The sequence below is a fragment of the Corythoichthys intestinalis genome, chromosome 5, assembly GCF_030265065.1.
Source record: "Corythoichthys intestinalis isolate RoL2023-P3 chromosome 5, ASM3026506v1, whole genome shotgun sequence".
Lineage (NCBI taxonomy): Eukaryota > Metazoa > Chordata > Actinopteri > Syngnathiformes > Syngnathidae > Corythoichthys > Corythoichthys intestinalis.
The window spans coordinates 29,176,649-29,190,559 of record NC_080399.1 but is presented as its reverse complement, the minus strand read 5'-3'; the positions used below and the strand labels follow the sequence as shown (position 1 = coordinate 29,190,559).

The 13,911-nt window shown below is 37.7% G+C and overlaps 1 protein-coding gene across 4 annotated transcripts in view; it reads right to left on the bottom strand.

Moving 5' to 3' along the window:
- Nucleotides 1-6,774: 6,774 nt before the first annotated feature.
- lrrk2 (leucine-rich repeat kinase 2) overlaps nucleotides 6,775-13,911 on the bottom strand; it is a 75,219-nt gene continuing 68,082 nt past the window's right edge. For all 4 annotated transcript variants that reach the window (XM_057836183.1, XM_057836184.1, XM_057836185.1 and 1 more), the window contains exons 48-51: nucleotides 10,161-10,390; nucleotides 9,947-10,015; nucleotides 9,724-9,859; nucleotides 6,775-7,195 (exon numbers count right to left, since the gene is read on the bottom strand). In XM_057836183.1, the coding sequence (XP_057692166.1) occupies nucleotides 9,732-9,859; nucleotides 9,947-10,015; nucleotides 10,161-10,390 (427 nt within the window). In that variant the 3' untranslated portion in view covers nucleotides 6,775-7,195; nucleotides 9,724-9,731. The remainder of the gene's footprint in view (nucleotides 7,196-9,723; nucleotides 9,860-9,946; nucleotides 10,016-10,160; nucleotides 10,391-13,911) is intronic.

Here is a 13,911-nt window from a genome sequence, read left to right as displayed (position 1 = left end):
GCCTTTACTGATTTTTTATAACTATTAACCTAGAAGGTCAAACGTAAAAGTAGAGTGGTATGAAAAAGAACCTTTTGGAATGTCACACATTTCTGCATGAAATTACCATCAAATGTGAGCTGATCTTTGACAAAATCACACGTGTAAAAACTCTGCTTTAACTCAAACCACCCAAACATTTATAGGTTTTCATATTTTAACGAGGATAGCATGCAAATAAAGACGGGGGGAGGTGGGATGTAGATAAGTACGTGAGCCCTCTGCCTAAGGAGACCTAAAAAGCGACTAAAGCCAATTTTTACCAAACAATTTAAGTCAGGTGTGTGCCCAATCACTGATGAGTGGTTTAAAGCTGCCCTGTCCACTATAAAACATACACCTGGTAAGAATTGTCTTGATAAGACGCATTGTCTTATGTGCATCATGGCTTGGTCAAAAGAGCTGTCTGAAGACCTGCGATCAAGGATTGTTGATTTGTATAAAGCTGGGAAAGGATACAAAACCATTTCTATAAGTGTTGATGTTCATCAATCAACAGTCAAATAAGTTGTCTACAGACGGAGTGGCCGTCCACCAAAGATGATGCCAAAAGTTCAGTACAGAATACTCAGAGAGGTAAAAAAGGAACCCTAGAGTATCTTTTGTTAAAGATTTACAGAAATCACTGGCACAGTCCAATATGTCTGTGCACACATCAACTATACGTAAAACTATGGCCATGAATTGTGTTCATGGGAGGACTCCACGGAGGAAGCCTCTGCTGTCTAAAAAAAAAAAAAAAACGTTGCTCATTTAATCTTCGCAAAAAGGTACTTGGACACTCCACAGAAGTTTTGGCAAAATATTTTGTGGACTGATGAAACCAAAGTTGAAATGTTTGGGAGTAACACACAGTCATTTTTGGAGGAAAAATGGAACAGCTCACCAACAGCAACACCTCATCCCCACCGTGAGGCATGGTGGAGGGAGCATTATTAATTTATATTATGTAGAGATGTAGAAATTGCAGACATCAATGAGTGGTCGAGATTTTCTTTTTCAAACATTTCCCCTTATAAAAAATTTTTCCCCAATTCTTCTTTGTATCGATTATCACCTAACATATCGGGAAAAATGCGACAGTAATAAAAAACCAAAAAAATATATATAATTAAGCGACAGTTATGAGGTAGATATCCGTAACCTATTTACAGACACTTTTTTCATTGTGACGTAATGTGTTTAAAAGTTGAAAATATGAGACTAAAACATTTTATAAATTCGTTTTTTTTTTTCCAACTAGATATGAGACATCAATTAAGGATTCTAAACTAAAAATGACAGACATATTAGATAATAATTTTAATTACTTACCTTCTTTTTATGGCTGGGTTGAAACAAAAGCGGTTGCACGGCGTCTGTAAACGGGGGTCTCCAGGGTAAAACGGACTTGTAAAAATAGTTCGGAGGCTTAATGCGCCATGAAACCGCTCGGGCAGCATATAGACATATTGTCCTATCAAACAAAGCAGTTCTTTGGCCTTAAATTAATAAACAGCAGTTTATTTTTGAAGAGGGGTACGAGAGCACAAACTGCTTTTTCAGCCTTGTCTGTGTTTTCTGCCATAACTACTTTATTTGCAAAAAAATTGAGTCAATGTTTTTAAAAAAAAAAAAAAAGTATATTCAATAGATTGACAAAATTTCTGGATAGGCTCCAGCCAGGGAGAAGCGGTACATATAATGGATAAATGAATACATAATTATTTACAGGCATGAAAATGGGTCAGGGGTTAAAAAGGTGAGAAGGGTGTGGAGGAAATATGTTCCAGTACACTGTACACCCCAACAAAATATTGAGCTCTGTCGACCCACAGTGTTTCAGCAGGGCCGTGCAGAGACCGGTGGAGGGGCGGGTGCTCGTAGATCAAAAGGGGCACATGAACAAGTATTTAATACACCTTAAAACAACATAACTTCAATTTTAACCAGCTTTAGATAATAATTGGCTGCGACTGTGACATACTTTAATTGGGAGGGGGCAACAGTGAATAGAAATCAAAACTGTCATCCACACTTTCTGGCTGTGACTCAGTCAGTCTGCCTCTTTTCTTCCTTCAACCTCTGCATCAAAACTTCCTTCCTCAACTTGTTCATCTGAGATCAAACCACATCAGATGGTCACTGAGCCACCAACAGCACAGTTTTCTCAAAACTATTATTTCATTATTATCCATACTTAACAACTCTAGCACCTAATGATTAATAAAGCAATGACATAAAATCTTATAGAAAAATAACATTGTAATTGTGTTTATAATTGTATTTAATACCCGACTATCCTTGCAAACTTGTTCTTACCAGGTCTGCTATTCACCCAGCTGATGAGGTATCCACTGCCTTTAGCAGCCTCATCCAACTCCTTTTTTATATCCCTCAATCTCCTTTCCCTACGAGGCATGTCTATGTAATGAAATTTTTTTTTTTTTTTTAAACAAAAAAAAACAGACTCCCCGGTGGCTTTTAGTTTTAAAGCTTTAATTTCTTTCTCTCTCAATAACGATGGAGGTAGATTTGTGTTTTTATTATTCAATCAAAAAACAAAGTTACTTCTATCAAAAACAAAGTTGTTTCAATCAAAATACAGTATATACTTTTAATCCCAAAAAAGTCACTTCAATTAAAAAAAATTGTTTTTGATTGCAAAAATAAATTTGAGACAAAAAAAGCATTTGAAAACTATTTTTCTTGATTGAAACAAATTTTTCCATTGAAGTAATGTTGTTTTGCGTTTGGGCCACATTTTGGCTAGGACATTTGTGTCTTTATTATTCAATCAAATAAGTTGCTTCAAACAAAAAAATATATATAAAAAGAAAAACTTTGCACATGTGTCAATCACCGTTTAACAAAGCCTTCGAGGGTTTGAGTAGAATCACTATGAAGCATTTGATAAAGCCAAACATTTTCTTACTACTTTATTCTTGTTTAAAAATAATTTGGTGGGGCAGTAACATGTTTAAAACTGATCATAATTCTTACATTTTGAAGTGTTTGAAAACCATTTATAAATGATACTTTGGTGAAAAAAGTGAAAAAACATGTTTTATATATATGTATCTTTTTTCCAATGTAAAATCTGAATAAATCCATTGAACGCACAAAAAATGGGGCGGGGGGCTACTTCGCGGTTTTCACTTATTGCGGCGGTTTCTGGTCCCCATTAACCGCGAAAAACGAGGGATCCCTGTATTTCTGAAAAGCTTTAAGAAGCAAGAGTCATTCCCACCACTCGTCGGGCTGGTGTTGTGCCGACACCGGCCGTCAGCTCAAGTCCCAGCCGAAAATAACACGTCTCAGGCGGACGAGGGGAGCGATGCGCTGCGAGGCGCCCCCTCCATCCGAGAGCATGCCGCTTAATTTGACTCAACAGTGTGTTTCTTCGTTTATATTACCGCTAAATACACAAGCTTGACGCCAATTTAACGGGAGCTATTTTTTTTCATGGGAGATTTGCCTAGCTCTGGCAGTGTTCAACGCAAGCTTCAACGAATTGCAGTAACATTTTTTATATCGCAAAATGTGAAAACGATTGAAACCATTACTCACCAAATTCAATCTGCTGGCAAATACAGGCAAGTGTGTATGCTGCGCTCTGGTCTGCCCCGGTGTGGATAAGGCCTGCTTTCTGTTTTCGCAGCTTTGCAATGCAACCAAAGGCTCTCCGAGCACTCCATGTACATGAAAGGAGTGCGTGCGTTTGGAATAATGGAACGCAGCTTGGGCCGATGATTGGTTCTCATCAACGAAGCATCTAGAAGGATTTGCTGACTGTCCAAGCGTCACTTTTTTAAAGAACCGATTTCTTAAGTGCTCAGTTTACGTACTAAGTTAATCACATGATGATAATAATAATAATAATTAAATAAAACCTCCCGACCCCCACCCCCTCCTCCCAAAAAGAATTTCTCCTCGGATCTACGCAATTCACGTAGGTCGCCCTTTTTGATTTCAAAACGGCGAATTTCGCCGAAAGGTGAGAGATTTTCATGCCTGTATTTACGATGTACTAACTGAATACAAGTTTTTAAAGCGTTGAATGTATTTTTTTCGGGCTGTCAAACGATTAAAATTTTTAATCGAGTTAATTACAGCTTAAAAATTAATTAATCGTAATTAATCGCAATTCAAACCATCTATAAAATATGCCATATTTTTCTGTGAATTATATATATATTCTGTAAAATAAATTGTTGGAATGGAAAGATAAGACACAAGATGGATATATACATTCAACATACGGTACACAAGGACTGTAGTGGGCATTTAACTCTACTGTCATTTAAATCTGTCTATGCTGTCCTCACTCCGAAGCGTCTACTTTTTCCAAAGCTAGACAGCTAGTGAACGACGCCTTAATAATCAGACTTCTTCCTTTTTCATCTGATTTATTAATAAAATGGCCTCAAACCATTGTCCTCTTTAGACCGTTTACGTAAAACTACAAAAAAAAAGTAAACAAGCATTGCATTAGCAACAACGTTAGCTTAGCACGCTATACAGGTTGACTAAACATAAATGAAAAGCGTCTCATACAAAAAATATAACATTTTGCTTCTTAACATAATATGTACATTCTTTACAACAACCATACTTATGGACAAATCTTTTCCAAGGATCATATAAGCACAACAGAGACGTCGTGCAGCCATATTGAACTGGCAAGAAAAAAATAAACCATATCGCAAAGCGACCACAAGAGTTCGCTGTTAGACAGCACAAAACGCCTTGCTGTAAAACTTACCAAAAGGCAGAATACTGTCTGAGAGGGACATGTGCGTTAATTGCGTCAAATATTTTAACGTGATTAATTTAAAAAATTAATTACCGCGCGTTTACGCGTTAATTTTGACAGCCCTACATTTTTTTATTTATATCTATATAAGGCTGAAAACACTCAGGTGACTTGAAGTTCCGCTCTGAGACCCCCAATTTGGCCAAATTTCAAAATTGTCCTAAATGCATGTGTGATAAATCATTGGAAAGCTTAAAATCTCAATTTTCTGGGGGAAGAAACATTTTGAACAGGAGGGCATTTAAAAAAAAAAAAAAAAATTAAACAGAAAAACCCTAACTGGAGGTGAGAGCACACGAGAGCATAAAGACGGCAGGATTTTAACAAGATATTATCGCATACTTACCTTGTTTTGATCCAAAAACTCCATGTAGCATTTATCACAGAGTGTCAAGACACAGCTGTGAATGGCCACAGCCGGATTTTAGGGGGATTTTATGGGTGAAACATGGTAATATATCAACAAGGGTCACGATGTAGAAATCGCAGACATCAAGGAGTGGTCGAGATTTTCATTTTCATATATTTTCCTTTTTACGTTTTTTCCCTCCCCCAATTTTTCTTTGTTTGGATCGATTATTTATCATCTAAAATATTGAGTAAAATGCGACTAACGAAAAAAATACAATCAAGCGATAGTTATGAGGTAGATATCCGTGACTTATTTACAGACGCTAATTTTTTCATTGCAACGTAATTTGTTTAAAAGTTCAAATTATGAGAGTGAATAATATTTTAAATAGGGCTGTCAAACGATTAAAAATTTTAATCAAGTTAATTACAGCTTAAAAATTAATTAATCAAAATTAATCGCAATTAATCGCAATTCAAACCATCCATAAAATATGCCATATTTTTCTGTAAATTATATATATATTCTGTAAAATAATTTGTTGGAATGGAAAGATAAGACACAAGATGGATATATACATTCAACATACGGTACATAAGGACTGTAGTGGGCATTTCACTCTACTGTCATTTAAATCTGTCTATGCTGTCCTCACTCCGAAGCGTCTACTTTTTCCAAAGCTAGACAGCTAGTGAACGACGCCTTAATAATCAGACTGCTTCCTTTTTCATCTGATTTATTAATAAAATGGCCTCAAACCACTGTCCTCTTTAGACCGTAGTGAAACTACAAAAAAAAGTACACAAGCATTGCATTAGCAACAACGTTAGCTTAGCACGCTATACAGGTTCACTAAACATAAACAAAAAGCGTCTCATACAAAAAATATAACATTTCGCTTACTAACATAATATGTACATTCTTTACAACAACCATACTTACGGACAAATCTTGTCCAAGGATCATATAAGCACAACATTTTAGGCATCAGCCCGAGACGTCGTGCAGCCATATTGAACTGGCAAGAAAGCAATAAACCATGTCGCAAAGCGACCACAAGAGTTCGCTGTTAGACAGCACAAAAAACCTTGCTGTAAAATTTACCAAAAGGCAGAATACTGTCTGAGTGGGACATGTGCGTTAATTGCGTAAAATATTTTAACGTGATTAATTTAAAAAAATAATTACTGCACGTTAACGCGATAATTTTGACAGCCCTAATTTTAAAGTCTTTTTTTTTTTTTTTCCCTAAATATTAGACATAAATTAATGTTTCTAGGCTAAAAATGACAGACATTTCGAATAATAAATACAATTACCTTCTTTATATGGCTGGGTTGAAACAAAAGCAGTTGCGCGACGTCTGTAAACGGGGGTTTCCAGGGTAAAACGGACAAATTAAAAATTGTTCGGGGGCTTAATGCGCCATGAATCTGCTATGGCAGCATATAGACATATTGTTCTATTAAACACAACAGTTCTTTCGGCTTAAAATACATCAGTTTGTTTTAAAGAGGGGTGCAAGAGCAGAAACTGCTTTTTCAGCCTTGTCTGTGTTTTCCACCATAATGAAATGGTGTGGGTTGATTACATTGCATTTTGGTCGGTGGTTTTACTAACTGTAATTCTAGTTGAAAATGACTGCAATAGTAATTTAGGATGGAGACGAGACCATTCCAATAAAAATAGTGTAGTGTTTATTAAGTCAAACATTTGAATGGTGGTCACAAGACTTGAAATGGCTGACATGATTAGCATCACGACTGATGCAATTTTGTTTTGTTTGTTTTTCCAAAACAATGGGCATGTTTTACTTTTGTTCAGTGGCTAACAACAAGCTATTGTTGGTCGTTGGCTCTAAATATACAAAAGTTATGTCCCTTTAAAATCAATTCGGCTCTTGTCTTGATTTGTTCCAGCGTGACTCCTCATCATTGTGGTGATTTGGGATTTGTTCCAAATTGAAGGTTCCTCTGTCAGTCAAACCGAGGTCAACTTAATCCCTTTCTCTGGAAATTTAAAAAAAAAAAAAGAAAAATATATTTCTTTAAAAAAATCTTAATGCGTTTTAGGGTTCATTTGACATCGAGTTAAAAATATTTAACAAGTAACTGGAAGCTGCAATTTGTGGAGAAATTATGATGGGGCTTTGCTGTGGTAGATACAGATCTACAGTGGGGCAAATAAGTATTTAGTCAACCACTACCTGTGCAAGTTCTCCCACTTGAAAATATTAGAGAGGCCTGTAATTGTCAACATGAGAAAACCTCAACCATGAGAGACAGAATGTGGAAAAAAACAGAAAATCACATTGTTTGATTTTTAAAGAATTTATTTCCAAATCATGGTGGAAAATAAGTATTTGGTCAATACCAAAAGTTCATGTCAATACTTTGTTATGTACCCTTTGTTGGCAATAACGGAGGCCAAACGTTTTCTGTAACTCTTCACAAGCTTTTCACACACTGTTGCTGGTATTTTGGCCCATTCCTCCATGCAGATCTCCTCTAGAGCAGTGATGTTTTGGGGCTGTCCTTGGGCAACACGGACTTTCAACTCCCTCCACAGATTTTTTTCATGGGGTTGAGATCTGGAGACTGGCTAGGCCACTCCAGGACCTTGAAATGCTTCTTACGAAGCCACTCCTTTGTTGCCCTGGCTGTGTGTTTAGGATCATTGTCATGCTGAAAGACCCAGCCATGTCTCATCTTCCATGCCCTTGCTGATGGAAGGAGATTTTCACTCAAGATCTCTCGATACATAGCCCCATTCATTCTTTCCTTTACACAGATCAGTCGTCCTGGTCCCTTTGCAGAAAAACAGCCCCAAAGCATGATGTTTCCACCCCCATGCTTCACAGTGGGTATGGTGTTCTTCGGATGCAATTCAGTATTCTTTCTCCTCCAAACACGAGAACCTGTGTTTCTACCAAAAAGTTCTATTTTGGTTTTACCTGACCATAACACATTCTCCCATTCCTCTTCTGGATCATCCAAATGCTCTCTAGCGAACCGCAGACGGGCCTGGACGTGTACTTTCTTCAGCAGGGGGACATGTCTGGCAGTGCAGGATTTGAGTCCCTGGCGGCGCGTTGTGTTACTGATAGAAGCCTTTGTTACTGTGGTCCCAGCTCTCTGTAGGTCATTCACTAAGCCCCCACGTGTGGCTCTGGGATTTTTGCTCACCGTTCTTGTTATCGTTTTGACGCCACGGGGTGAGATCTTGCATAGAGCCCCAGATCGAGGGTGATTATCAGTGGTCTTTTATGTCTTCCATTTTCTAATAATTGCTCCCACAGTTGATTTCTTTACACCAAGCGTTTTACCTATTGCAGATTCAGTCTTCCCAGCCTGGTGCCGGTCTACAATTTTGTCTCTGGTGTCCTTCGACAGCTCTTTGGTCTTGGCCATAGTGGAGTTTGGAGTGTGACTGACTGAGTTTGTGGACAGGTGTCTTTTATGTCGATAATGAGTTAAAACAGGTGCCATTAATACAGATAACAAGTGGAGCCTCGTGAGACCTCGTTAGCAGAAGTTAGACCTCTTTGACAGCCAGAAATCTTGCTTGTTTGTAGGTGACCAAATACTTATTTTCCACTCTGATTTGGAAATAAATTATTTAAAAATCAAACAATGTGATTTTCTGTTTTTTTCCCCCCCACATTCTGTCTGTCATGGTTGAGGTTTACCCATGTTGACAATTACAGGCCTCTCTAATCTTTTCAAGTAAGAGAACTTGCACAATTGGTGGTTGACTAAATACTTATTTGCCCCACTGTATATGGCCACTTTCTTGTCGGTTTGGGGACATTTCCTGTTGATATAGGGTCCCTTCCTGTTTGTTTGGGGACATTTTGAGGACACGTCCTGTTGATATCAGGTCACTTCCTATTGATTTGTGGAGACGTCCTGTGGCTATCAGGTCATGTCCTGTTGATTTGGGGACATTTCTGGGACATGTCCTTTTGCATGGCTGCCAATGCCATCTACTTACTTAGGCGCCAGTTGAATATCAATTAGCTGTAATGTTAAGTTTTTGATTAAAAAAAAAAAAAAAATCACAAGGACCTCTTTTCCTACCATTGAAAATGAATAGGAAATTTGGACGTACATGGCTGTCTATGGCATTCCATTATAAATGAATGGGACAGTTTCTGGCGAAATTTGGGGAAGGTTTTTGCCAAATTCCTTATAAAACTTTTATGCCCCTTACCGTCCTGGAATTTTTTATGTGTAAATTATGTGATTTAGTCAAAAATTGTAGGACAAGTAGCGTTTTGAAAAAAAAAAAAAAAAAATTCTCAAAAAACCTGTATTTATGGGCGAACGGAATATTTTTGCGGGTTATTAAAAAAATTCCCTGCGTTGCGCAAAAAAATCCAGTCATTTTGATCTTTGAAAGGTGCCGGTTGGTCAAACAGTTCCGGCTGTGCGGTGCGTCGAAGAAATGCCATTTAAATAAAAAAATGAATTTTACTATCTGGGCCTTTGCCCTGCAAAGCCCCATCTAATAAGACATAAAATTAAATTAGAATGACCTGTGCATTTAGTCGTGTTGGTGTAGTTGCTCTCTCATGGCAGCCGCGATGCGTTCTCTCCTCTCAGCGTGTTTTCTCAAGTCTCTGATCTCGGAGGGCAGCGTGCTATTCCACACCATCAGCACCGACTGCGCATCTAGGGGTGCACCAAACAAGCACCAGATTGAAATATGAACTATGTAACGTGTCAATCAGGACAAGTATTATCATTTATCTAACCCACCCCATTCGCTCTTGTCTCGAGGGACTCTTCTTCCCAACGCCAACACCACGTTTTTCCAGTTCAGTGTCTCTGATGAGGCAGATTAGTCATCACTTGTATAACTCACAACTAGGGATGGCAATTTCTTTATGAAGTGCTTGTTCAAGTATTGTGGGATGAATTGAATTGTTATAAATCTTGAATGTGATATCTATTTATTTGAAGTTGGACCCACCTATGAATGCTGAAGCGAAGCATCGTAGCGAGTGGCATCGCGGCGGGATGACTTGCAGCACCTGGTGCTTGTTACCCAGCTCCAGTAGTAGCAGGTGTCCCCCTCGGGTGCCTACCCACAGCGTGGCCGCGCCATGCCCTATTAGCAGGGACTTGACCCGTGCCCAGCGAGCCCAAGAGGGGGATCCGTCGGCGGGTATTTCCCCTGCTAATCCAGAGCCGCACTCGTCTCTGCGAGAATGGGAGACAATATTGGAATACATGAAGCGGCACTAAAGTCATTTTCCAATATTTTGATCTAGTTCATGCGTAAGTAAATCAAAATGTGAGTGTGCCTTCGTTGAAGTGTGTTATCTGTGTATTTTTATTTATTGCAACAGCCTTTGCAAATGGAAGATTTTAAAATTGGTCACAGTGTGTTATCACACCGTGCCGCATGAAGGAATCTGATGTTTTAGCCAGATTGCCGGAACCACACTGGCGCAGCTCCAATGACCCGGGCTGGTGAAACACCAACAACCCGACCAAAAGGCCAAATTTCGCGCATAAACCTTAGTCTTAACCCCTTGTACTGACTTCATTTTGAAAGCTGGAAAAAGGCTTCGAACACAAGTTGACAATTCATTCATGTCGACAATGATCAGCAACAGGAACAGACCCAGGTGAGGAGGCAGACTGGTTCCAGGGTAGTCATATCATAAGTTCACAAAAGATTCCCGAGAAAAGTGACAATTAGTTAAATATCCAGTCTTTTTGACGGCTCTCGCGGTGCGTGCTGTGGGCAGGAAGAAGGGTGTGTTTGGACTTTGTTTAGGATTCTTGTCTGTTTGTGGATTGGACAGGAGGATTTGGAAGTTACTGTTGTCAGGGCAATGAGGGTTGTGGATTTTGCCAACTCGGTGCCACGTGAGTGCTGATTGTTTACTTCTCGGTCACGGGTTTCTCCTTATCAGATGTTTCTTGTCAAGACAAGATATCCCGCCATTTGTTCTGGACTGATTTGGAGTTGGTGGTGCAGACGTGGGCTTGTAGATGTCTTGCCTATTACCTGGTAGTCAGCGTCAATCTTGCTCGGTCAGCTGCATGACGCACGCGTTGGGTTTTCGTGGTCAGAAGGCGTCATGTATTGCTTATGCCCTATGTCATACTGTGTATATATTCTGCTTGTTTTCCTTAAACTATGATATAAATGCTATTTATTTTATATTGGGTACGTTAGAGTAGTACAAACAGTCAAACACTAAATACGAGAAAAGATACTATTCCTTCACGCCTCATGCAAGTACCTGCCCTTTTGGTTCTTCGTCCATGGCCAACTAATATTGGGAGTGCTGAGCACTGAAAAAAAAAAGCAGTCTTCATGGTTCTTAACGGAGCCGTTCCAAGCATGCAGTATGTAAATAATGCAGTATTTAGATCTTTACATAGGCATTGGCTGTAGTTTATTACAATTCTTTTGTCGTAGTTCCAGTCTTTGTGACTTTTTTCCCCCCAGGGACCTCCATCACTCTTACTCCACTACTTTGGGCTACACAAGAGTCGTTATATTTTTGGTCTTTATTAGTCTACATACTGAATTTATTTTTGCCAGAGATGTTGACAGTGGCGTTTTCAGTTTCACCAATGAGACACCGCAACAATAACCACATAACTGACATCTGTCTGAGCTATCCCACTGTGTTTCACAGACAACGGTGAGTTTAAGCCACAAATTAAGATGGATGGAGGAGTTACTAATTAATTACTAATTATCAATTACCACTGTTACAATCAGCGGTAATAATGTTTTTTTTTCCTCCACTAGAGGGCACTCATGCTCTTTGGACAGGTGATGTTTCATAGTGTTGTTCTGGTCTGAAATCAATGCTTTTTGTGTCATCTTTTTTGTCCTAATAATGCCATGTAATAGGCTATAGTACAGTATAATAATAAGAGTTCGTATAGATGAAGTTGTGCTGAGAAAAAAAATATACCTTTATTTAAAAAAAGAATCAGACATTGTAAGCACTCACTCACAATGTTACTCATTACTTGAGTATTCAACAAATACTTTTTTACTTGTAATTGAGTAAATTTTTAGATGACTACTTTTACTTTTATTTGGGTAATATTATTTAGAAGTAACGCTACTCTTACTTCAGTATCATTTTTAGCTACTCTATCCACCTCTGCAAGTATGAGAAGCCCAATCTTAAGCATTCAGGTAATGCAAAAAAAAAAAAAAAAAAATCTCTATATATATATATATATATATATATATATATATATATATATATATATATATATATATATATATATATATTAGGGCTGTCAAAATTATCGCGTTAACGGGCGTTAATTAATTTTTTTATTTAATCACGTTAATACGCAATCACGTTTAATCACGCAATTAACGCAGATGTCCCGCTCAGACAGATTTAAATGCCAGTACAGTGAAACGCTCACTTGTGTTTTATGGAGTTTTGCTGCCCTCTGCTGGCGCTTGGGTGTGACTGATTTTATGGGCTTCAGCACCCATTACATTGTCTAAGTAATTATTGACATCAACAAGGGCGGGCTACTAGTTTATTTTTTTATTGAAAATTTTACAAATTCTATTAAAACGAAAACATTAAGAGGGGTTTTAATATAAAATTTCTATAACTTGTACTAACATTTTTCTTTTAAGAACTTCAAGTCCCTCTATCCATGGATCGCTTTAACAGAATGTTAATAATGTTAATGCCATCTTGTTGATTTATTGTTATAATAAAGAAATACAGTCCTTATGTACTGTATGTTGAATGTATATATCCATCTTGTGTCTTATCTTTCCATTCCAACAATAATTTACAGAAAAATATGGCATATTTTATAGATGGTTTGAATTGCGATTAATTATGATTAATTAATTTTTAAGCTGTAATTAACGTGATTTGACAGCCCAAATATATATATATATATATATATATATATATATACACACATGGCGGAAAACACAGACAAGACTAAAAAAGCAGTCCTCTTTAAAATAAACTCCTGTACTTTAAGCCAAAAGAACCGTTGTGCTTGATAGAACAATATGTCTATATGCTGCCATAGCAGATTCATGGCCCATTTAGCCCGCAAACTACTTTTAATTTGTCCCTTTTACCCTGGAAACCCCCGTTTACAGACGTCGCGCAACCCAGCCATAAAAAGAAAGTAAGTAATTATATTTATTATTCTAAATGTCTGTCATTTTTAGCTTAAAATCATTAATCGATGTCCAATATTTCGTTTAAAAAAAAAAAGACTTCGAAAAAATTTTCACTTGCATATTTTAATTTTATATCTACCTCATAACTATCTCTTAATTGCATTTTTGTTGTTGTTAGTGTCGCATTTTCCCCGGTATGTTAGATGATAAACAATCGATCCAAACATAAAAAAAGAAAAAAAAAAAAACATTTAAAAGGGTAAATATATAAAAAAAGAAGCTCTCGACCACTCCTTGGTGTCTGCGATTTCTGCATCGCGACCCTTGTTAGATTACCATGTTTCACCAATGAAATCCCCTAAAAATCAGTCCCAGGCCATTCACAGCTGTGTCTTGACACTCTGTGATACATGCTACATGGAGTTTTTAGATTGAAAAGAGGTAAGTACGCGATATTATCTCGTTAAAGTCATGGCGTCTTTAAATCTGCTCTCGCGTGCTATCACCTCCAGATAGGGTTTTGCTGTTAAAATTTTTTTTTTTTTTTTTTTTAGAAATGCCCTCCTGTTCAAAA